This window comes from Cebus imitator, unplaced genomic scaffold (genome assembly GCF_001604975.1).
Source record: "Cebus imitator isolate Cc_AM_T3 unplaced genomic scaffold, Cebus_imitator-1.0 Scaffold824, whole genome shotgun sequence".
NCBI lineage: Eukaryota > Metazoa > Chordata > Mammalia > Primates > Cebidae > Cebus > Cebus imitator.
The window spans coordinates 1-26,557 of NW_016108139.1; the positions used below are offsets into that span (position 1 = coordinate 1).

At 34.6% G+C, this 26,557-nt stretch overlaps 1 protein-coding gene across 6 annotated transcripts in view; it reads left to right on the forward strand.

Moving 5' to 3' along the window:
- The first annotated feature begins 7,106 nt into the window (after window positions 1-7,106).
- Window positions 7,107-26,557, forward strand: part of LOC108297642 (transmembrane protein KIAA1109) — a 147,235-nt gene continuing 127,784 nt past the window's right edge. For 3 of the 6 annotated variants that reach the window (XM_017520307.2, XM_037735487.1, XM_037735486.1), the window contains exons 1-8: window positions 7,107-7,366; window positions 8,127-8,264; window positions 12,256-12,435; window positions 14,470-14,598; window positions 16,172-16,291; window positions 17,291-17,571; window positions 22,458-22,687; window positions 25,240-25,495. In XM_017520307.2, the coding sequence (XP_017375796.1) occupies window positions 7,163-7,366; window positions 8,127-8,264; window positions 12,256-12,435; window positions 14,470-14,598; window positions 16,172-16,291; window positions 17,291-17,571; window positions 22,458-22,687; window positions 25,240-25,495 (1,538 nt within the window). In that variant the 5' untranslated portion in view covers window positions 7,107-7,162. Of the gene's footprint in view, window positions 7,367-8,126; window positions 8,265-10,204; window positions 10,220-12,255; window positions 12,436-14,469; window positions 14,599-16,171; window positions 16,292-17,290; window positions 17,572-22,457; window positions 22,688-25,239; window positions 25,496-26,557 lie in introns of those variants that run through there. The other 3 variants (XM_037735485.1, XM_017520308.2, XM_037735488.1) reach the window with 3 other exon arrangements.

A 26,557-nucleotide genomic window follows, 5' to 3' on the forward strand; every position in this document is an offset into this window, starting at 1 on the left:
AAAAAAAAAAAAAAAAAAAAAAAGAATTCTAAGAAGAATATGTCTACTGAATATGCATTAAAATTTATGAGGACATGTATGGAAATGGGAGGACTTCTGCAGATGTAGACAGTATAGTAACTCTAAGTGTCAGCCCAAAGTCATGTCAGTCATATTATAACTTTGTCATTTCTTCTGTTGTGGATATAAAGTTGGATAACAATACCACTTATATTACTTTTATGAATTGACTTCTCTTAGTCTTATTACATTTTTGTTAATGAAAGGAAAAGACATCTTTTTATAGCGATAACATGCCATTGGTAGCAGATAACTAGATTATAGGGTATACATGGATATATGTTTTTCTTATTAAAAATAATTTTGGGCTGGGCGCAGTGGCTCATGCATGTAATCCCAGCACTTTGGGAGGCCAAGGCGAGCAGATCACGAGGTCAGGAGATCGAGACCATCCTGGTAAACATGGTGAAACCCCGTTACTACTAAAAATACAAAAATTAGCTGGGCGTGGTGGCGCGAAGGCTGAGGCAGGAGAATTGCTTAAACCTAGGAGGTGGAGGTTACAGTGAGCCGAGGTCGTGCCACTGCACTCCAGCCTGGTGACAAAGTGAGACTCCATCTCAAATAATAATAATAATAATTTTAATATTCTTGAACAGAAACCTGGCTATTAGTTTTTCTTTTTTTAAAAAAAATATAATTTTGGATGCAGTACTTACAGACTTTTCCTACTGTTTGTCCGATTTTATTAGCTGTCATCTTTTAACCTATTTTTTTTTTCCATTTTGAGAAATGAGCATCATTGGATAAGTATAAATTTTTATAGGAAAAACATGGCAATCTCTTACTTGAAGTAGGTGACATGATACTCGTATACCAAAATATCATTATGAAAAGAAAATTTTGGAGAATTCTTAAGTAAATTGAAATGTAGTTTATCATTCTTAAATTCATTATGCAAATTTGCAAAAGAACACATTTTCTCTGTTCTATAAGCCAATGAATTTTTTCTAGTGTTGTTTGGAATTTATCGTAAAGGTAGTTTAATTTTCCATGCCACTTACTATAAAATGAAATTGAAAGTTTTATTTGTGTTTGTAAATATTTGTATACATTTATTAATCGTAAAGTATCGTAAAAATTTGTCATAATGTATTACCACCTACCTTACACTTTAATCAACCTTTTTGGTAATTTGTTTTCAGTAAATTATTTTTTTTGTTTTGAGACAGGTCTCACTTTGTCACCCAGTCAATGGCATGGTCACGGTTCACTGCAGCCTTGACTTCCTGGGCACAGGTGATTCTCTCAGCCTCCCAAGTAGCTGGGACCACATGCATGTGCCATCACAACTGGATAATTTTTGTGGAATGGGGTTTCACCATATTGCCCAGGATCATCCTGAACTCCTGGGCTCAAGTGATCCTGCCCACCTCGGCCTCCTGAAGTGCTGGGGTTACAGGCGTGAGCCATTGCGCCTGGCCTTTCAGTTAATTCTTAAGAAATTAACTTATAGATTTGGAATTTATAAATTAAGAAAAACCCTTAAATCCCAGCATTAGACATTAAACATTAGACTAAGTTCTTAAAGAAGTTATAATTTTAAAAGTACATTTTTTTTATAATATTCAGTAACTACAAATATTTCAGCTCATGAAAGAATCCTAGTGTTTTTAACTCCTTTAGAGCAAAGTCACTGACACTTTTAATAAAAATTAGCAAATGTTCTCTACTATGTTGGGCATTCATTAGTCCCTAAAGAATTTGATATGAATTATTTCCATTTCAGATAATTAAGAAGAGATTGCTTTGGTAGCAAACTGAACATTAGACCCAATGGAATCTTTTTTCTTTTTACTGTAATAATCAACAGGATTCTAATTTTTTTTCAAGATTTACAGTTATAAGAGACTACAAGGGAATTTTTTAAAAATAAGAGATCTCTTGGCTAGGATTATTAAAAATGAGTTAAAATGAGTGCTGGTAACTGTTTTGTTTCATTGGTACATGTTAGTATGCTGAAACCTAATAGTAGTTGAGTCCTTAGATCACCTGTTTGGAGAGAAGGTGGGACAGAAATGATTTTCTGGAGGCCATTTACAGATGAAAGTATCAAAGGAGTTTTTCCACTTTACACTTGACTCTGGACTCTGCCTACTGCATACTTTCTGAACAGTCACCAGGACTGAGGTGAAATGTGTATTTTGTAAAGGCCTCTGGAGGGGAGAACTGCTCTGAACATCATTAAGTTTGCTTACATTATTTCAATTGTTTCAGGGAACAGGTAGTTTTTGGTTACATGGATAAGTTCTTTAGCGGTGATTTCTGAGATTTTGGTGCACCCATCACCTTAGCAGTATACACTATACCCAGTGTGTAGTGTTTTATCCCTCACCTGCTCCCATCCTTCCTCTCGAATCTCCAGAGTCTATTATATCATTCTTGCGTCTTTGCGTCCTCATAGCTTAGCCCCCACTTGTGAGTGCAAATATATGATATTTGGTTTTCCATTCATGAATTACATCACTCCAATTCCATCCAGGTTGCTGTGAATGCCATTATTTCATTCCTTTTCATGGCTGAGTATTATTCCACAGGAATAATAATGCGTGTGTGTGTGTGTGTGTGTGTATGTATGTGAACCCGCGCACGCATGTGTGTGCGTGTGTGTCAGTCACATTTTCTTTATCCACTAGTTGGTTGGCGGGCATTAAGGTTGGTTCCATATTATTCAATTGTAAATTGTGCTTCTATGAACATGCATGTGCAAGTGTCGTTTTCATATAATGACTTCTTTTTGGTAAATACCAAGTAGCGGGATTGCTGGATAAAATGGTAGTTTTACATTTAGTTCTTTAAGGACTCTCCATACTGTTTTCCATAGTGGTTGTACTAGTTTACATTCCCATGAGCAGTGTAAAAGTGTTCTCTTTTCATTACATCCACAGCAACATCTATTATTTTTTATTTTTAAATTATGGCCATTCTTGCAGGAGTAAGGTGGTATTGTGTTTTTGATTTGCATTTCCCTGATCATTAGTGATGTTGAGCATTTTTTCATATGTTTATTGGCCATTTGTATATCTTCTTTTGAGAAATGTATATTCATGTCCTTTGCCCAGTTTTTAATGGGATTATTTGGTTTTTCTTTGATGATTTGTTTGCATTCCCTGTAAATTCCATATATTAGTCCTTTGTCAGATGCACAGTTTGTGTAGATTTTCTCCCACTCTGTGGGTTGTCTGTTTATTCTGCTGATTATTTCTTTTGCTGTGCAGAAGCTTTTTAGTTTAATTAGGTCCCATTTTTTATTTTTGTTTTTGTTGCATTTGCTTTTGGGTTCTTGGTGACGAATTCTTTGCCTAATCCAATGTCAGGAAGAGTCTTTCTGATGTTGTCTTCTAGAATTTTTATGGTTTCAGGTCTTAGATTTAAGTCTTTGGTCCATCTTGAGTGGATTTTTGTATAAGGTGAGAGAGGAGGATACTTTTTCATTCTTCTATGAGTGGCTTGCCAATTATTCCAGCACAATTTGTTGAATAGGTTTTTCTTTCTTATTTTATTTATGTGATGTATCACATTTATTGACTTCTGTATAAACCATCCCTGCATCCCTGGGTGAAACCCAATTTTCCCACTTTGTTTTGCATGCTTTGTCGTAGATCAGTTGGCTGTATTTTGGGTTCTTTATTCTGTTCCATTGGTCTGCATGCCTGTTTTTATACCTGTACTTTGCTGTTTTGGTAACTATAGCCTTGTAGTATGTAGTTTGAAGTCAAGTAATGTGATGCCTCCAGATTTGTTTTTGTTTTTTTATTTTGAGATGGTGTCACGCTCTGTCACCCAGGCTGGAGTGCAATGGTGCGGTCTCGGCTCACTGCAACCCCTGTCTCCCAGGTTCAATTGATTCTCCTGCCTCAGCCTCCCGAGTAGCTGGGAACACAGGTGCTGGCCACCATGCCTAGCTAATTTTTGTGTTTTTAGTAGAGATGAGGTGTCACCATGTTGGCCAGGCTGGTCTCAAACTCCTGACCTCGTAATCCATCCACCTCAGCCTCCCAAAGTGCTGGGATTACAGGTGTGAGCCACTGCGCTCAGCAGATTTGTTCTTTTTGCTTAATCTTGCTTTGGCTATGCAGGCTCTTTTTTGGTTTAGTATGAATTTTAGGATTTTTTTTTTCTAGTTGTGTGAAGAATTATGGTGGTATTTTAATGGGAATTGCATTGAATTTAAAGATTACTTTTAGCAGTATGGTCATTTTCACAATATTGATTCTACCCAACTTGTTGAATAGGTTTTTGTTTCTAATTTTGTTTATGTGATATATCACATTTATTGACTCATCCCTACATCCTGGTATGAAACCCACTTGATCATGGTGTATTTATCTGATATGCTCTTAGATTCAGTTAGCTAGTATTTTGTTGAGGATTTTTGTATCTTTGTTCATCAAGGATATTGGTCTTTAGTGTTCTTTTTTTAATGTATTTTTCTGGGTTTGGTATTTGGGCAATACTGCCTTCATAGAATGATTTAGGGAGGATTCCCTCTTTCTCTATCTTTTGGTTTCAGTAGTAGTCGTACCGGTTCTTCTTTAAATGCCTGATAGAATTCAGCTGTGAATCTATCCACTCCTGGGCTTTTATATGTTGGCAGTTTTTAAAAATTAGTTTTTCTATCTCACTATTTGTTATTGGTCTGTTCAGAGTTTCTGTTCCTTCCTTGTTTAATCTCGGAGGTTTGCAAATTTCCAGGAATTTATCCATCTCCTCTAGATTTTTCAGTTTGTTCTCATAAAGATGTGCATAGTAGCCATGAATGATTGAGCTTATCTGGATCTTCTCCTTTTCTTGGTTAATCTCACAGATGGTCCATTAATTTTTTTTTTTTTTTTTTTGAGATGGAGTCTCGCTCTGTCCCCAGGCTGGAGTGCAGTGGTGCAACCTCGACTCATTGCAACCTCTGACTCCCTGGTTCAAGCGAGTCTCCTGCCTCAGCCTCCTGAGTAGCTGGGATTACAGGCACATGCCACCACACCCAGCTAATTTTTGTTTTTTTAGTAGAGATGGGATTTCACCATTTTGGGCAGGATGGTCTCAATCTCCTGACCTCATGATGATTTGTCCACCTTGGCCTCTCAAAGTGCTGGGATTATAGGCATGAGCCACTGTGCCCAGCCCAGTTTTTTTTTTTTTTTTTTTTATCTTGTCAAAGAACTAGCTTTTTGTTTCATTTCTTCAAGGTTTTTTGTTTGTTTGTTTTGCTTTTTTATGCTTTAAGTTCTGAGGTACATGTGCAGAACGTGCAGGTTTGTTACATAGGTATGCATGTGCCATGATGGTTTGCTACATCCGTCCCCACTCTGTCATCTATATTAGGTATTTCTCCTAATGCTATCCCTCCCCAATCCCCCCATCCCCTGCTGTCCCTCCCCTAGCCTTCCCACCCACTGACAGGCCCTGGCGTGTGATGTTCCCCTCCCTGTGTCCATGTGTTCTCATTGTTCAACACCCACTTATGAGTGAGAACATGTGGTGTTTGGTTTTCTATTCTTGTGTCAGTTTGCTGAGAATGATGGTTTCCAGCTTCATCCATGTCCCTGCAAAGGACATGAACTCATCGTTTTTTATGGCTGCATAGTATTCCATAGTGTATATGTGCCACATTTTCTTTATCCAGTGTATCATTGATGGGCATTTGGGCTGGTTCCAAGTCTTTGCTATTATAAACAGTGCCACAATAAACACGTGTGCATGTGTCTTTATAATAGAATGATTTATAATCCTTTGGGTATATGCCCAGGGATGGGATTGCTGGGTCAAATGGTATTTCTATTTCTAGATCCTTGAGGAATCGCCACACTGTCTTCCACAATGGTTGAATCTAATTTACACTCCCACCAACAGTGTAAAAGCGTTCCCATTTCTCCACATCCTTGCCATCATCTGTCTGCTAATTTTTTAGTGATCACCATCTTCAAGTTTTTAATGTTGATCGAACTCAATTAGACATTTATGTTATTTTTAAAAATTTAATGTTGGAATTTAAAATATAACCCAGTGTTTTCTATTGTATTTGTGCTTATATTTGTCCATGCTTCAGAATTGTATTATAAAGACAGTAATTAAGATTTCAAGCAGGTTTCAAGTGGAATCTGTAATTAGGAGGTGGACAGCAACAGAGAATAGAGAAAAAGCACTGGTTTTGTGAGCAAGTGGATTTGGGATTTCAATATTAACCCTCCTACCAATAAACTATATGACTTTAAGCCCTTCAACATTATTTCCTATAAAAGATATTATGTACTGATGTCCATAACTTTAGTCAGAAAATAACTTTGTCAATAACCAAAGTGCAGAATTTACCAAAATACTGACTTGGTTCTAATATTTGACAGATATGCTAACAGTGATAACAGGAATATTTAACAGCTTTTATTTACTACTGGCAGATCAAATGACCAAAATTTAAATTTAAAATCAATGTGAAAAAAAGAATTTAAATTCAAGCTAAATTTCTATTTTCATGCAAATGAAAACAGTAGTTGAAACACTTCTGCATAAGAAACCAGGATGAACTATGTGAAAGGAGGTTTTACTAATTGTTGGTACACATGTCTTTATCTCATCAATAACCAAGATTGGATATTTTTTTTAAAGCTGTTAAAACATGCCCAATAAATATCCCAACAGGAATATGTGAATTGTACTAGTTACCTAATTGAATTTAGCCAGACTAATTTTCGGTGAACTGCTTCCCCCAAAGGATGTCCCCGGGTATTGCCTGAGAAATCTGAGGAGCAATAATTAAAAACTGTTGAACCATGCAAACTTTCAAAGGTATCTCAGGACCTAAATTACGAGGTTTTGCTGTAACTGGGGCAATGTCATGAAAGCTTTACTGTAAAACAGCCTTCTGTAACTTTTTGCATTTTTTGCTACTGAATATTTATTTGCCAAGTGTCTATGTGTAAGCCTTAACGTACACTTTCTTTTATATTTTAACACAATAGACCTGATAATTTTTATTAAATATAATAGGTTAAGGAAATGAATAATTTACAAATTTAGGCTCAGAGGTGAAAATATATTTACATACCTCTTTTGACAGCAATTTGTGTTTTCTTAATATTTATAGGAAAACTACTTTGGGGAAGATGACATGTATATGGATTTTGAAGAGGTTATCTCAAGTCCTGTTTTGTCACTGTCAACATCATCCAGCTCTGGGTGGACTGCTGTTGGAATGGAAAATGACAAAAAGGAAAATGAAAGTTCAGCCAAGTCAATTCATCCACTTACCTTGCGTCCTTGGGATATTACCGTACTTGTTAATTTGTACAAAGTTCATGGGCGTCTTCCTGTTGTAAGTGTTTATACATCAGAGTGTTCTGGAATATATTATGACACCCACCTATGGGCAGATGTGAAGCATGCAGCACACACTTAGAAAAAAAATCAGATTCAGAAACTTCTAAATTTATTCTTTTACTGTTATAAAGCTCATGTGTTTTCTTTATAATATGATTACCTGATCATTGGTAATTTTACTTTCTGTTTTTCTTCTAATTTAACTTAGCTCCTTCTTTGCTGTTCTATGTAATGTCAGGTCATTGTATCATACCTCAAGTTGTTGGGTTTGTAATTAACCTGATGAGTATTTGACAACTTTACATTTTTTTAGCTTTTATCTCCAGACCCCAGATCAGTTTGGGGCCTTATGGTGGACCTGTTACAAAATCAAGTTTCTGGCTTGACCCTGAAGGTTGAATTGTGTGGTTTGGATCTAGCACAGTATCCTAGGTCACTCTAAGGACAGCCCTTAAACCTGTTCTGGTTGACCTGGAATGGTATTAAATTGCCCCAAGAACTCAGATACTTTGGAGCAGGGCCAGATGAGGTGTGTGTCTGTGTCACAGTGGGGTGGTGGGCAGGTGGCCCTCTGGTGCTTAGTGCAGCTAATGATTCTACTGGGGTAGAGAATAGTTATTTTTTTCAGGAATCATAGTTTTTCCGTTTAAAAAAACAAATTCTCTTAATCATGAGAAATGTAATTTTTATTTTTTTGTACTTCCTTACTTTTTGCTTTTTCTGCATTTCAACTGTGCTATTTTGTTTGACTGTAGCATGGAACTACTGATGGCCCTGAATGCCCCACAGCTTTCTTGGAAAGACTATGTTTTGAAATGAAAAAAGGATTTAGGGAGACTATGCTGCAGCTTATCCTGTCACCCCTGAATGTGTTTGTCAGTGATAACTATCAGGTAAGGTGAAATGAGATATGCTAGAAATATAGAGATTTACTATTAATATTTATTGAGTCAAAACAGCGTGTTAGTTTCTGTGCACAGACTTTGTAGCTCTTTAAGTCAGACTTAAGTTAACTATATTAAGAAGTTTTGTATGTTATGTCTATGTGTATGAGAGTTGTTTTAAGAATCTCAATTTTATTTTGCTGCTCCTATTTCTGTGATCCCAATTATATTTTATACCTTTTACTATTATAATAGAAACAGAAATAAATACTTTCTCAAATATTTATGGAAGGGAAAAATTATGTAAAATTTTGGTAGGTTCTGTTGAATATCACAGCATAAATGTTAATATTAACCAATACCATAATGTTTTAAAATGTGTGCATCTACATGGTCAGTGATTTGTTCTTATTCATTTAACATAAGATACTTTGTTAACTCCTTCACGATACTTATGGGCTCTTTTGAAGGAGAACCAATAATATTCATCAAAAGAGAATTTGAGAATTTATTACATTTCTGGGTAGATTATCACTTTATTTTTTTAATGGCAAATGGCTTTCCGTAGCACCTATCACCACTTTGTATGTCTGTCTTACTTTTAGTCAAATTGTGTGATTTAGAAATATAAATGGAACTTAATACAACAGAAAGTAAAATTATAAATGGGAAGATGAATCTGACACCCAGAAATCATCAATGAATGAACATTTATTATGATTATTTGTAGTAGCTGATCATCTTATTTAAAATAGCATACCCCCTTTTCATTCTTTTGCCATTACTGATGATATTTTTCTTCATGGAATTTTATTTTTTCACATATATATTTGACATATATGAGATCACATTAGCTAAAAGTTAATATGTGCTAGGCATTGTTTTTGTTTTGCGACAGAATGTGTGTTTCCTGTTTTAAACTTTTATTTTGAAATAGTTATAGATTCACAGGAAGTTTCAAAGATACTATAGAGTGATCTGTATGTACTCTTTACCCAGTTTTTTTCATGGCAAAATTATTTTTCATAATTATAGAATCAAAATAAGGAAATTGACATTGATACAATGTATGTGCATAGCTGTAGGTCGTCTTATCACATGTAGATTCATGTAACCACCATCAAAATGAAGATACAGAACTATTCTGTCATCACAAAGATCTCGTATAACACTTTACCTTGCCATATTAACCTTAAAAAAAAAACTCTTGTCCTCCTCTGTATAATTAGTGGGTCATGAGAAGCAGTTACTTTTTATTCTGGGAGGCAGGTGTGTGGAGAGGAAGCCCATCTCCCTTTTTCAGTCTATTAAGGAAATTAATAAAGGGAAAAGAGGAAGTCTTCTATGGGTGAGTTCTGAGAATCTTAGATGAATATCCCTGGTTTCTTATGAGTACCTGGTAACACTTCAACTTTTAATCACTGTACTTTTAAAAGGCTTTTCCAAACATAGAAAACATCTTATTGGGCTTATTATGAATGTTCACATTAATTCTTATTATAGAGGTGTGGCAAGCTTGTAGAGAGACTGAATTATAAAGTATGATTTATTTGGGGATTAGAGAAGGAGTTCATGGAGTAGAGATATCAAGGTGGAAGTAGAAGTACTAGTGATAATTCGTTTCCTAGATAGCTGACAACTTACCCAAAAGACAAAGATACCATATATATCCTCTTGGAATTTGCTTGTCTACTTACCTTGTTTACATTCTGTAGTGTTGACACAACTATTCCTAAGAATTTTTCTCCTCATCTTCCATTATACTATCTAGTGTTCATACAGTAAGAGGCTTCACACTGTGTCTACTCCCAAGGCCCAAATCTGGGTTACCCACTTATAGTTTATCCTGGATAGCATCAGTCTTAACTCAAGGTTTCAAGATGAGGGATCTCAGGTGACTGATGGACTGCTGCATCCCATTATGAAACTATGCACTTTTTATTTTGTGGTCATCTTATGTATTAGTTTCATAGGGCTGCCATAACAAAGTATCCTACACTAGGTGACATAAAACAGCAGAAATTTATTTTCTCACAGTTCTGGAGGTTCAAAGTACTAAATGAAGGTGTTGTCAGGGTCACATTCTCTGAGCTGTAGGGGAAGATCCTTCCTTGCCTCTTAGCTTCTGTGGTTGCCAGCAATCCTTGGTGTTCCTTGGCTTATAGAAGAATCACTGAGATTGTTACCTCCATCTCTACTGGCTGCCACTCTCTCTCTGTGCCTGTGTGTCCCACTTTTTCTCCCTTTATAGGGACACCAGTCATTGTATTAGGGCTCACTCTCAGTGTAACCTTATCATAACCTACTTACATCAGCAGAAATCCTGTTTTCAAAAAAGATCATATTCACAAGTTCCAGGGCTTCGGACTTGAACATACATTTTTGAGGGATGCCATTCAACTCACACATGATGCAAACTGCAATAAAATTTAGAATATAATGTTTATTGGTATATCATGTAGGCTATACCTTAGGAAAGGCCAAGATCCACATGAAATTTTGTGCTTAAAAAATTTCATAGAAGTTTTATACTAAAAATTATTGAGTCTCAGTGTCAGAAGAGAAATTTCTTGACCACCCTCCCCAGTTCCCTCAGTAAAAAAGGTAAGGAAATTAATGCCTGGTGAAGTCAGGTGATTTAATATAAAGTCACACAGCTTGGATGAAAATAAAATGAAAAATTGTATCAGAAGAGCTTCTAGAGTGATAATTGTAGTCACAATTTGAAATTAAAAAAAAATTCTTAGGAATTATAGGTAACCCTTATTCTTAAAAAAAAAATTTTTTTTTAAGAATGTGTTTCCCAACATGTATTGACAGCAGGGAACACTAACCCTGTGAGATAGCTTAGACATACACTAAGAAGACTACCGTAATAAAATTAGGATGGGAAATATCTGTGAACTGCCTCTATGTATACTAGTATATTGAAGGCTCTGAACACTTGCTGTGAAGAAATCTGTCTAGTCAAGTCAGCAGCATCTACTTTTTGTGGTCACTGCACTGTTAGGTGCAGTGATACTTGGTACATGAGACAGAAATTATCCGTAACCTGGAGAAGAAGATATTGAGAAAATTAAAATTAAGATAAATAATTTCAAATGTAAAAAGTGCTGCAAGTTGAGGTAGACAGTGGTCTGGTAGCATTTAATGGTCTGGAGGCAAGGACAAGATCCAATTTGTATGTTTAAAAGATCTCTGTGATTACTGATAGAGTATGGAGCAGAGAGATGTAAAAAGTTAACGCCCTGAAAAGGTCCTGCCAAGAGGTGATACCATTTGGACCAGGATGAAAAAAAAGTCAGTGCATTCGTGAGAGATTGGAGGTAAATTGAACAGAAATTGGTGACTAATCAGTAGGGCATTTCCAAACTTATTTGATTCTTTATTCTTAATTATGTGTGGGACTAGTCTTCCATGAAATAATATGTTTTATGACATATCCTTTATTTCTCTGAATATATGTTAGAAATTTTCCCTTTGAAATACATGCTGCCTTTTAGTAGTGAGTATAAAATTATTCTCTGTAAGAGAAAACTATCCTTGTTTTTACATAGTCCTCAGAATCTATATGAAAGTTGAGTTTTCCCCACAGTTCTTCATTTTTTGGTCTTAATGGTCTTTATTCTTCAGTGTTACCTTCCTTTTAAAAAAATATTTTAATCTCATGATTCTTAGATTTCCTACAAAAGATTGGTGTCTTGTATTCCCTGTCAGAGTACTACTCTAGTTTCTTGTTATTCATAAAGACAGAGATCTATTTTTTAGGACTTAGCAATCTTGCTCTTTATAATAGATAGGCTCTCATAGGTATTGTTCATTAAAGATGCTTAACTCAGACTACCTCTATGGCTACAAGTATTAGGAGCTTGTGGATTCTGAAGCCTTATACGTGGCATGATTTTATTGCTCATCTCTTCAGCGGGCATGGGGGGAAACAACTAGAAATTATAATGTGATTTTCTTATACATTTTACAGTCTCATCATTATTGTTTTCAGCAGCGACCCCCTGTGGATGAAGTACTCAGGGAAGGTCACATCAATTTGTCAGGTCTCCAGCTGAGAGCACATGCTATGTTCTCGGCAGAAGGTCTTCCTTTGGGAAGTGATTCCTTAGAATATGCATGGTTAATTGATGTGCAAACTGGAAGTCTTACAGCTAAGGTCACAGCACCACAGGTATGATTTTCAGAGTACTATCTCCTGACTTATTTTCTTTTTCATTTCTTTACCCACCTTCTCAAGAATAACTTGTATGCCTGTTTGAATGTTCATTGCATTTCCACTGATGGCATTCTGATGGGAGTCATTCTTGCCATTCAAAATTTTAGTTATAGGTGAGTCAGAGACAAGTTTCACTTTTCTGAGCCACATATAATTTATTGAGTGTAATATATTTAGTTCTGTGTAATAATTTAAAGAATTTGAGACTTTCTTTGGGAAAAGCTCAGGATGAGTACTGTTCTAGAAATCAAGTTAATTATTATTAAAATTATATTACTTGGTCCTCCATTGTTGGAAAAAATCTTATTTTTCTACTATATGGAATAATTTTCTAAGAACGTTGTTTTGTTACATATTTCTTTAGTAGGATTTGAAAGTGGCCCTTATGATGCTAAGGATTAGGTAATAAGGTTCTTTACTTGTCATGTCCCAAAGCAAGATTACATCATTTGTACATGCTGTTAGTGATGTGGAGAGTAGTTTCAAAAAATAAAAGTGAATTTACTGATAAGTAAATCTGGTCTAGAATTCTAGATGTGATCCTTTTGGATAAATTCTCCCCCATCACCCCTTCCACTTAATCCTTAGAAGGTGCAAAAGCCTTACTATATTATTTGTTTCTAATTGACCACTGAAGTTTAGCTGAATTGCCATATTATTGTAACATTTCACCTGAGTCATATATTTATTATAATATGAATGCTTATCTTGGCATTTCAAAAGACTGAAATTTGATAGGAATGTTACATACTCAATTTTGATAAAAAGTTATAGAATGGGTATGAAATATATAATTTAGAGGTAGGTAGTAGCAACAAGAATGTAATAAAGAACCTAGATGCCCTGTATACCTGGAAGAAATTGTCAGAGGGTAGCAAAAATTAATACTCTAAAAATGTTGGGAAAAATGAATGGAATTAAAAAGGGATATTTTAGAGTTGAACATCAATTCAATATAATATTGGAATGTATAATGATATTTATAAAAATACGTGAAAAGAAATGCATAATAGAATGTGTAGAAATGGATGAAAAGCTGTAGTCATTGCTCACTGGCCTTGTAACTGTCCACTCCTTATTGTCTCCCATTTCTCGTCCCTAAGTATACAAGTAAAAACTGAAGTGTATTCTAAAGCAGCTTGATCCCTAAGAAGGGAATAAAGCCATGCTGACCCTGCAAGACTGGGTACAATTCCTTTGTTCTAAGGACTGCTGGAATCTTACATGTTTATAAATTGCCTTTATAGGAGGAAACATTTCTCCTGCATAAAATCTTAGCATCATTATTTGCTGTACAGTTCATGAATCTGCAGATGCTTTTATGTTTATTCCATTCTCTGTATGTTTTAAATTTATGCTTTCCAAGAGTTTAAATTATGTACCTATTTGGGGGGATAATGTCATGGATATCTATCCCTCAACGTTTTTAACAGCTCTAATCAATTATAAAATTGTTTTAAAAAAAAACAAAACAAAAACTCAAGATTTGAAGAATTATAATATGTGCTTACTTAAGCCTCTATTTACATAAACAAAAGTGCTTTAATCATCAAAATACCTGATTTTAAAAAATTGTAGCTCAGTGTGTTATTTAGATAACCAAAGATTTCACATGAAAGTTTGGTTTATGATTAGAGAATTTTAGGTGCTTTTCTATGTGGAGGATTTCAGTTAGCTATATAAGCGAAAAGATATATAACCTTGAATAAAAGGATTTGCTTTTAAAGTTGCTGAAGTGAAATTTTTTAGCTGAAATGAGTTTTCATTTTGACAATACATTTTGTCATTCATAAAGGAAAAGTAACGTAAGCATATAAATTATATAAAGGTAGAAAAAATCATTGGCTAACAAGTTGCTTATTTAGCAGAAGTTTTAAGATAGTATTTGGCTTCTTTCAAGCTATGTTAATATTGTTCAGAAGCTTTTGAACTCTGAACACTTGTTTAGAATGCTAACAGTGTTGTCAATTTGTCACTTACCATCTGTAGCTGGCATGCCTCTTGGAGTGGGGACAGACATTTGTTTTTCATGTGGTATGTCGGGAGTATGAACTGGAAAGACCAAAATCAGTAATAATATGTCAGCATGGAATTGATCGTCGGTTCTGTGAATCTAAGGTATGTTAACAAATATGTTAGCAATATCATAAACATTTATGAATTTTTTAAAATGGAATATTGAGATATCAGCTTTAAGTCAAAGACACATAGCCATGAAGTAAACTAGTTTTTTCAGTTAACAAAATTATTTTTCAAATTCTTAGCCATTTTAGTTTTAAGTATCTGAAATATGAGATAATTATTCAAACATACAAATTAAAAAATAAATGGAGATATAAAAATTATATTTTGCTTATGTTTTTACTGCTAACATTTGTGTCATATTGTATTATTTTACTAACTTGTTGGGATGTGGCTATATATTTATGTAGAAGATTTAGAAATTGAAGCAAGGACATGCTTTGCAGACCACTCTGGACATGCCAGTTCTCCCATAACGTAATTGACAAGGGTGGTCATTTGTCAGGTTTCCTGATTCCAAATCTTATGCTCTTTTCACAACATTGTGCCACCTTCATTAAGGGTTATTACAATATCTTCAAAAGGGTTGCAAAAAGTAGATGGTAATCCCTAAAACCATGCGCAGTGGCAATGAAATGCAGAGTATTAATGTGCAGTTAATACTCTCCCTTATGAATTTGGTGAGGCCTTTAGGTACCTCTTCCTCCTTTATCTTTTTTCTCTTTTTAATAACTTAAAGTTTTTGTATTGCATTAAAGTTTTTAAAAATCAGTTTTGTTGAGGCATAATTTATTTACAGTAAATTCATCGTTTTAAAGTTGTGCAGTTTGTGAGTTTTGACAAATGCAGTGTGTATGTGTGTAACTGTTACCACCAGTGAAGATACAGAACATTTCTTTCACCTTAGAAAATTCCTTTGTGTGTCTTTGCAGTCAGCCCCCACCTCAGGCAACTACTGATCTCCATTCTGTCACTTTAGTTTGTTTAGGTCTCTTTTTGTCCAGAGGAAATATATCCTTATAGAATATTGACTACAATATAAGATACCTGTTCCTGGTTCTGGCCCTGCCACTAATGAGCATTTACATGATATTGGGCCAATAATTTGCTCATGGCTGCCATCTTAAGAAATTTATTGATGTAGGTGATATATACATTTTCTTCCAACATAAACATTATAAAAATCTATGTTTGGGGAGTAAAAAAAGAATTAAATGTATGTGGATTGTGTTAGATATCATTATAATATTTACAATAAATATATTTGTGTGTGTGAAAATACATCTGAGTGTATGGAGTACCTATAAGAAAATCTTACAACTCTAAACTCATATAATTCTTGTAAACCTGTGACACTGTTTACTTATTACTTATCTTTTTTGAGTTTCAGTAACAAATTGTATATGTATTATCTATTAGACTTGCCACTTGCCCCTTCCGAATAAAAATGGTACATTGCTTACTTATTGTTTTCTAATATATAGTTTTCTAATTGATAATAGTTTAACTGCTGATTTTATTATTATAAAATAATGAAATTAGACCAATTTTTTAAAAATTAAATATATCAATAACTGGATTTTTTGTGTTTATTTTGAGAAGATGACTTAAGTGTCAAAATAATAAGTTGATGGTGGTGATTTAGATGTACAATCCTTTTTTATTTTAGTTGAGTTGTATTCCTGGGCCTTGTCCAACTTCAGATGATTTGAAATATACTATGACTCGTATAGCAGTAGATGGAGCCGATATTTACATTGTCGAGCATGGTTGTGCTACAAATATAAAGGTAAGTGTTTTGCTTGACCAGTGTAGTGCTTTTTCCTTTTTACTAAACCAAACCTCTGTTTCTTGAAATAAAATACACATTTACAGTTTGTCATTTCACAGACTGCCACAAAATTTTAGGAGATAGCTTTCTAATTGTTACTCATCCATGTTTTTTTCCAGTATTATTATTATTATTATTTTTTGAGACGGAGTTTCGCTTATTACCCAGGCTGGAGTGCAGTGGCGCGATCTCGGCTCACCACAACCTCCGCCTCCTGGGTTCAGGCAATTCTCCTGCCTCAGCCTCCCGAGCAGCTGGGATTACAGGCACGCGCCACCATGCCCAGCTAATTTTTGTATTTTTAGTAGAGACGGAGTTTCACCATGTTGACCAGGATGGTCTCGATCTCTTGACCTCGTGATCCACCCACCTCCACCTCCCAAAGTGCTGGGATTACAGGTGTGAGCCACCGCGCCCGGCCCCGGTATTATTTTTTTAAGGCATACTTTGACCACTTATTTACTCTAACTGAATTTTTTTAACAGTGCTTTATGGTGGAGATATAAAATAGTAGGTTGTTTTTATGGCAGGGATGTAAACTGGTAGTGCTTTTAAATGATTTGGTTTTTGAATGTCTTTAGGATTCATACATTTATATTTTCTGCCTGGTTCCTGAAAACATTCATTTCCCACTCCGTTTTATGGATGGTAGTGTAAAATCAAGCCTTGTTAAATTTCTGTGACTTTTCATTATTTGCTTCTCTTATGTGCCTGTGGACTTCTGCTTTTTTCCTTTTACCCTCTTTTTAAAAAATTATCTATTTTCGTTTTTATTGTGTTTAACTTTTCTATTTCCTTTATGTCCCTTTCCCATTTTTTCCTTATTTCTTTTTCCTTTATTTTCTTCTTCCAGTTATGTTTTACTCTATTTGAAATGATCACCTATTCTGTAGTGTAGGCTACTACTTAAAAATAGAGAAATTACAGTTTTGTTTCATTTTCTTCATTCAATTTTAGATGGGTGCAATTCGAGTTGCAAACTGTAATCTCCACAATCAGTCGGTTGGGGAAGGAATCAGTGCTGCAATTCAGGATTTTCAAGTGAGACAGTACATTGAGCAAGTAAATAATTGCAGAATTGGACTTCAGCCTTCAGTGCTACGGAGGGCCTATTGGCTTGAAGCTGGGTCAGCCAATTTAGGACTTATTACTGTTGATATTGCTTTAGCTGCTGACCATCATTCTAAACATGAGGCACAGAGACATTTCTTAGAAACTCATGATGCCAGAACTAAGAGGTAAGTGAAAATTTTAAGAATGGTGGCAGTCTCCTGTTGAGATGGAAGCAACTAGATAATTACAGAGGAGATTCTACTGAGAGAATGGACTAAGAATATTTTAAATAAAGACCTAATCTGATTGTGCTGCACCTCAATTAATATATAAGGACCTGATATTTAAGTAAATATATATCTTGTCTCTGGTGGTGGCGCAGTTGTTGGAAATAACATTATTTTCTGACCTGTTTCTAAGTGTACACCATGCATGGCAACAGTGAAACAAGTTTAAGTTACTGGTTCCTTAATAACAGTTTGTAAAGCACGGCATTTTCTTTTTCACCCCAGCTCTCAACTTTCCAGTCATCATTGTTTCCTAGAAATCACAGTACTACTACCATCTACTGTATAAAACTCCTTTTATGGGCCTTCAGAACTACAGAGAAGACTAAACATACTCAGGCCTATTTCCTTGATCCTTAGGAAATGATTATATTTATGTTTTAAAAAGTTACCAGTGCCTCTTACCGAATCACTTCCATTTAAAATGACAGTATGACTCTTTCTATCCCCATCTTGCCCTGTTGTATATTTAATATGTGCTAATTCTAAAAATATAGGAAACTGTTAAGAAACAAAGGAAAATAATGATCATAATCTCACCACTTGAAGTTTTATCATATTTCTCTCTAGGATTTTTGCTGTATATTTTAAATGCTTGAAATCATCCTGCATTTACATTTTAAAATTCTGCATGTTTGTATTAAACTTATATCCACAGCATCTGGCCACATGATTAAACATTTATAAAGATACTTTTAAACAAATGATAATACATTACCAAAGAGACACAACATTATATTAAATATTTAGATTGTTTCTAAATTTCCCATTATGAATGATAGTAAGAGGAACATTTTGGCACATAAAATATATTTCCATGCTTTCTGGCTGTTTCCTTTACCTAATTTTCTCGAAGGGAGTATGAATGAGTTAAAAATTAATACTTTTCATATGCATTCCCAAATTACTTGCCAGAAATTATTTCAGTTTCTATCCCCAGTAGCTTTTTAGATAGTCCCTGTCTCCCTGCACCTTTGCTACCTTTTGAGTGTTTTCTAGTAAGTGAAAGGTGGCATCTCTTTATTTTGCATTTATATATTTCTGAAGTTAATACTTTAAAAACCACATTTGTTAGCTGTTTCAATTTCTTCACTAGTGAACATAATGTTTATATTCTGTGTACATTTACTTACTGGGGTCTTGGTGGTTTTCAATTTTTAAGAGGTTTTTAAAGACAGTCACCCTTTTTGTAATCTCTGTTGCTACTATTTTACAGTTTGTTTTACCTTTTAATTTTGTTTTTATTTTCATTTATGACTTTAGTTTTATACATTCAAATACATCAGTTACTAATTTGAGAAAACCATTCTTTTGCTAGTAATCAAATAGTATCTGTATTTTTTTTTTCTTTTTCTTTTTCTTGTTAACATATAAAACCCAAATCTATCTGGATTTTATACGGGGTGCATGTGTGTATTAGTCTAGGTAAGGAGGCAAGTTGCTTTGTCTGCAAATACCTATTCGAATACAGAGGGAAAAATTTATACCTAACATATTAATTTCTCTATTTTACAAAATGATTAGTTATTATCATCTGTTAACTTTCCTAAGAGAACTTGAGGTCAATTTTTCTAGTTAAAAAAAAGAAACTGTGGAGATTTTTATTGATAATACATTAATCTTTTAATTGAAGAAGATTTGACATATAGCTGAGTATGAAAGCTCATATGTGAAGAATATCGTGTAAAAGAAATTGGATTTCTTTGTTATTTTATTGCTCAGGAAGCCACTTAGTGTGAACCAAATGCCTGTCTTTGATTAGATTAGGTGGTAGAGCAAGGTGCTAATGGAGCTAAGGAGGTTGCTTCAGGTGACTCAAGTTGCTCCAAGTAACTCATTTAGGTTGGTTTCAGTGCTGTAGCTTATCAAAAATTGTGAAGTCTGGGGTTTTTATCTTTCTTACAAGTTAACAAGTTAGCCTGTTACAATTTCGTGGATGCTGGCAAAATACACAAAACTTCTCTGATCAGAGATTGTATTACTCACAGCAAGAGTGGTAGCCAGTCATGTGTTGGTGGGTTGGTTCTCCGTGCCCCCCAAGTAGAGTTGCCAGATAAAATACAGGATGCCCAGTTAAATTTAACTTTCAGATAAACAACAAAACACATTTTAGTATAAGTATGTCTCCCATATTGCATAGAACAAACTTATTTTTGTTTGTATTTTATTTGCTAAATCTAGCAAACTTTTCCCTCAGTCCTGTAGGGGGTAATGTAGTTCCAGCTACTTGGGAGGCTGAGGCAGGAGAATTGCTGGAACCTGGGAGGCAGGGGTTGCAGTGAGCCAAGATTGCACCACTGCACTCCAGCCTGGGAAACAAGAGTGAGACTCAGTCTCAAAAAAAAAAAAAAAAGTCTATCAATGATGAATACGTGCATAAAGTAGGTTACATTAAAAAAGAGGAATGCTGAATTTTTAGTGAATCTTCCTATTTTTATAGTAAGTGGAAGCAAGTCTACTCTTTTCCAGAGAGAAACATTACCTCAATCCTCACAGTTGCTTGCTCCAAACACAGCCCTGAGAAATGGCCTGGACAGAGCTTGCATTCATGGCATACCCATCAGGAACATGTAGGGATTCTTAGGGCTCATGATGAATTGCCTCTCCCATATGGTAACATTGACCTTCAGCTTTGGCTGCCTTTTTGCATATTGGATTCTCAGGAGTTTTAGAGAAAAGTGTATTCATTCCTGTTATTACTGGAAAACCTACTGGATATATAGGCCATTATTTCATTAGATTAATGTTTCTTAAAAATACGGTTTGCAAACCGCCGGCATCAACATCTCCTTGGAACTTTATAGAAATATACATAATCAGGCCTTCCTAGACCTCAATCAGAAACCTAGGGGTGGAGCCAAGCCACCTGTAGTTTAGCAAGCCATTCAGTTGATTCTAATACAAGCTAACATTTGAGAACTAGTGCATTGGATTATACAAAGATAGGAAAGGGGAGCTAACGTTTATTAATTTCTTTTTTTGTTTGTTTTTTTTTTTGAGATGGAGTTTCGCTCTTGTTACCCAGGCTGGAGTGCAATGGTGCGATCTCAGCTCACCGCAACCTCCACCTCCTGGGTTCAAGCAATTTTCCTTCCTCAGCCTCCTGAGTAGCTGGGACTACAGGCACGTGCCACCATGCCCAGCTAATTTTTGTATTTTAATAGAGACGGGGTTTCACCTTGTTGACCAGGATGGTCTCGATCTCTTGACCTCGTGATCCACCCGCCTCAGCCTCCCAAAGTGCTGGGATTTAGGTGTGAGCCACCACGCCCAGCCGAGCAACTTCTATAGTCTAGGTTTTGTATCAGGTGCTTTATACGTGTTAATGCCATTTTATCCTCACAATGATCTTATTAGATATATCATACCATCATTTTGCAGATGAGGAAACTGAGGCTTAGCGATGTTAACTTGTGTGAAGTTCTAGAGTTAGTAAGTGGCACAGCTAGAATTTGAACTTAGGTCTAGCAGACTCAAAGCCATGCATTCTACCAAGCTTTTGCTTTGCAAATGAAGTAAAAAAATGTCTATTATATATATAAGTTGTTTTATTTTAGTGGTGTTTTAAGATATCTTTGCTGCTTGACTTAATACTTTAAAATACAGAAGTGATTTGAAATGGATAACACCTGATTGAAGTAATCTCAAGCGCTTCCTCATCTTAAGGCCTACTCATACACTTTTCTGTCTTCTCTAGATTGGTGTTCCACTTCTAAGTTGTTCCACCTCATCTTTAATTTCTCAAATGCTACTTTTTAAAAGATTCTTCCTATTTTCTTTGTCACAACACTCTGTTTACCTCATAACATTTAATACAATTTATGATTATTATTTTTTTGTTTATTGTTTGTCTTTGCCTCTGTATTGTAAAATTCATATAAAGACCGTATCAGTTTTGCTTAGCCTGGCACTAGGCACTTAATTGATATGTTCAAGAAATACAAATTAATGGATGTGTAGTGAAGGTGATAATACCTATTCTGTCTCCCTGTGAGGGTCTTGAGAATCCAAGGAGATAATACATGTAAAAATGCTTGAAAAAATGGACTGTAAATATGTGGGAATTTTATTAAAGTAAAAAAGGAATAAAGATATGTCTCACAGATTTCTATTATATAATATTTTTTAAGAGAGGAGGGTAGTTAATAAAGACTGACAGATCTATGAGTCACTTATACAGAACCTGAAGTTTACATACATTTTTAATGCTTTATCTGTAGTCCTTATTACAAGGGAGTAGACCTGGATATTGTTTTTCTCCAAAATGTGGAGTAGTTCATTATTTTAATTTTATTGAGAAAAAATTTCTTACTTGCTCCATATTTGTAATTTTTTAGTGTTTTAAATGTGAAATAGGCCCTGAAATGCTAAAGGTAATGAGCTATCAAGCATAATCTATACTAATAGTTTTGTCTGTTTTGGATTAATGTCTTAAAATTTTAGTCTTTTTGAGAATGTTTGCTACATTGTAAAACCGGATTTAAATGTCTGATTTTTATATTTGCTTTTTTAAAAAATGCTTTGGGCTTTTTAATGTATGCCATATCTCTATTACTATTGATTCTGCTTATTTCCATCTCACTTGCTCTGGTAAGACTGTGTTTTTTTAGAAAGGCAAATGATTTGAAAAAAGCAACCACAGTAGAAATAAACCTTTGTGTTTGTGTTTACTTTGCCTTTTAAAAATATTAACAACTAACTTTATGTACCAAAAAGTTTCTATTTCTTATTGAGTTTGTTTTTTTTATGTAGTTGTTTTTTGTTTTCTTTTGGGTTCTGTTTAGGTTGTGGTTTTTGTGGCCAGATGATATCCTGAAGAATAAGAGGTGTAGAAACAAATGTGGTTGTCTCGGTGGCTGCAGATTCTTCGGTGGCACAATAACCGGCCTAGATTTCTTCAAACTTGAAGAGTTGACACCTTCCAGTAGCTCTGCATTTTCAAGCACAAGTACAGAGTCTCTGCTACAGCCTGGAGAATGGATAATTACTAAAGAAATTCCCAAAATTATAGATGGTAATAAAATGTTTCGTCACTTCTGCTAATTGTTGATTTTCTTTATCCTTATGCCGCTCTGGGAGAAATTCAGTGTTATTCTGTTCAACTCAATTTATTTTGTGTAGTCTTATGAATAGGATTTAGTATAATCTGCCTTTGTTTTGCACATGACTTAACTACAGCCAGATAAAACTAGTGATTTTCTCAGAGTTATACAGGGCAAAACTAGGTCTGCTATTCAAATCTTCTGTTGTTGATGTGGGTGGCTTTCCTCACAAAGTTTATTCTAAATATTTCCTTCCATATTGTTATTTTCCTGTAACAGAGCATTCAGATAAACACTTAGGAATAGCTGTGCTTCAAGGTAACAAGTTGTTTGACCAGCTTGCTTCTATAGGAAAACTTTCCAATAGTAATATTTATTCTTTTGGCCCCTATGTTACCAATTATTTTTGCAAAATAGTTTTCTTATCAGTAAAATTAAACATGTCAAGAAAAGAACTCCAGTCTTTCCTTAGAATCTTTAGCATAACTCTGCAAATACAGCAGTTTGGTACGAGCAGTGAAGAGTGGATTTAAGTGTATTGTATTTAGATTTACCTAAGGTCTTTTCTCCAGAGACTTCAGAAACAGATTTTCCTCTGGATTTTTTTTAGTTATGTGTTCCTACAATTCAGTGCAATATTTACTTCTTAAGTTGCCATGCTGTGAAGATGTTAAATGTAGAAAAGTCTTGATACTTCACCAATATTTAGCCATTTCCCCTTAATAAATTTAAAAACATTAATTTATAGCTGCCTTTTATCAGTAGACACAAAAGATAGGAAAGGGGTAATTTTACCTTTAAGAGCTTATCAGGTTACTTTCCCATTTATAGGAACTCTTAGAGCAAACAGCCGGACTACATATGCTAAATTCCTCTTTAAATGATTTTTTACTGAGTAGTAATAAGTGTGCACATTTTATTTTAAGATCATTTTACTTCTGCAGGATTGCTAGAATGAGAGCAGATTATCTTATAAAATCAGCAAACCAAAATTTCTTGGCATTTAAGTGATAAGATAGATTTTAATAATTTAGCTGTCTTCTTATGTAACTTTTTTACATTTGAATAATGTTCATTTTTAAAGGTTTACACTGGCATTTTCTCATTTAATCCCCAAGCTATCATGTAAGGTGGATATTATCCTTGTTTTGTAGTAAAGAAACAGCCTTGTCACTGAGACTGAGTTGCTTGAAGTAATAACAGCCAAGTATGGCTGAGAAGAAACTAGAATCAGGGCCGCTGAAGCCACTTTCCTTTTCTCTCTACTGTGCTATAACTGGCAGTAATTATAAAGATTGCTTGATTTTCAAAGATTAACTATCACAAACTCAAGAAAGAATATTTGCAGGAAATTTTTACATGGTGTGAAAGGAGGAAAATAGTAAATTCTGTTTCTAACGTTGAAGAAAGTAAAATTCTTATAATGTATAATAGGAAGTGTCTGTATCACTTGGTGATTTTCTTAGTAGCGAGTTGTAATTGCTGAATTGCCATCAGTTTCTTGTCCTTATGGACAAGAAGAATGAGAGTAATTATGAAAACAATTTCAGAATGAGAGTAATCATGAAAACAATTTATGGAAGGTTGGGAATAACCATTACATATGTACCTGAGTTTCTGATTGTTGAGTCATCCAGGAATGGAGTATAGACGCAGTGTCAGGATAAAATCAAGGAGGGCATATGTACAGAATTAAGGATCTACTTGGAAGGTCAGTGAACACTACATTCCTGTATCTCTTAGAAGTGAATCAAGACCATTTTTCTTTTGACTTTCATTGCTCTATTTTACATTTGTGGTACTAAAAGTAAATAGCATTCTAAGTTTACAACTCTTACTCCTTGAATGCCGCTAGAACTGCATTCTGTTCAGGGAGATGTTTTCTCCATTAGCAGGTTTCTTTTTCTTGGGTAAAACAGGGATAGCAGGAGGTGAGGGGAAGTTGAGCAAGAGTTACGTTTTATGAATCTAGGCAGCTATAGTATTCTCTTTTTATTTCCCCCAGCCCCTCAATTTATGTAACACATCACAGAGCTCTTTATGAAACTCTGAAATAGTGGTGCTTCACTCTGGTCCTAAAGTTATTATTTATTCATTCACAGAACCATTTATTGAGTGCTTTCTGTGTATGAGGCATTGTTCTAGGCACTAGAGGTACATCAGTGAATGAAAAATGATACAGTCCCTGTCAGTATTGAACTTTTAGAGCAAAAGGGGAAAAATATAAAAGAAGTAAATCTAAGTAGAATATACATGGTGTTCTTTGTACTATTCTTGAAAGTTTTCTGTAAATTTGTAAATTTTCCAATAAAAGATTTAAAAAGAAAAAATTCACTGTTTATGGACCTGGGATCTATACTTAATGTAGATATATTTGTAAAATATTTAACACATTGCTATGTGAAATTAGATACTTGGCTTTTTAAAAATGATTATACTTAAAAATGGAATTAAATTGCCATGTTTTTCATAAATTGCTTTTGAAATCTGTATGTTCACTTAACTCACCTTTTTTTTTGTTTAGGTAATATGAATGGCATGAAGAGGAAAGAATGGGAAAACAAATCAGTGGGAATAGAAGTAGAGAGAAAAACTCAGCACCTTAGTCTTCAAGTACCATTACGATCTCATAGTTCATCCTCTTCCTCAGAAGAGAACAGTAGTTCTAGTGCTGCACAGCCTTTGTTGGCTGGTGAAAAGGAAAGTCCATCTGTTGCTGATGACCATTTGGTTCAGAAAGAGTTCTTGCATGGGACAAAAAGAGATGATGGCCAAACAAGGTCAGTATTCACTTAGATTTAGAATCCTGATCATAAATAGGATTCTATGTTTAAAATTGTGGCAAGAAAACTTATTCCCTGTCCATTCCCCTACTTTAAAAAATTGTTTCCTGTATAGCTGAACATATTTTGAAATGTTACTTTGCTCTTGTCTTTCTGATTATAAAAGCCATACACATATATTCTTTCCAGATATGAGGAAAGTACAAGAAAGTGTAATGAAAAGTGGAAGTTTCTTGTCATTCCACCACTCACAGTGAATCATTGTTAACATTCACATATTACCCTTCTAGTCTAATGGATACTTTTTTTGTTCCTCCTTTTGGCACCTTAATAGTTGGCCACTCCCTTCTTGAATCAAACTTTTCCTCTTGGTTTCATAGCATTTTTCAAAAGTTCCTCCCACCTCCTTGGCTATTCCTTCTCAGTGTCCATTGTCATGTCCTCCCTTTCTTCCTCCTTTCTTTTTTATTTTCCTTTTATAGCTTGCCCTTTGTTGAATGTCTGTTTTTTCTCCACTCATTCTATACTATTTCCCTAGAGAGTCTCAGTAACTGCTTTCAATTATGTTCTCTAGCTAACATCTTTTAAATGTAAAACTCCAGCCAAAACCTTTGTTCCTAAGGCCTAGACACCTTCTTGATATATCTAGTTGGATGTTTCATGGAGACTTCAAATTCAACATATTAAAAATGGCCTTATTCCTATCATTCTTCACTTGTTCTGCCTTACTAAATGACACTACTACATCAGTTGCTGAAGTCAGAAACACCGAGGTGTATAACTTCTTCTTCCTGTCTCCTTTAATCAAATGCCCCTGGTATATTTTATTGGACAATATTTTAAAGGATGTGAAAGAAAAAGAAACCTTTATAAATGCATTAGTGTCCATGGATTATGGATAGAAGGTTACATTCTGGAGTTTCTTTCAGTTGTCATTGTGTTTTAAGCTACCTCAAAAACTTTTGGAACTAATGGAGGCATGAACACATATTGTACTGTTTTGTTACTTTGAGTATTTTATTGTAAAATTTTAGATTTTTTTTTTTTTTTTTTTTTTTT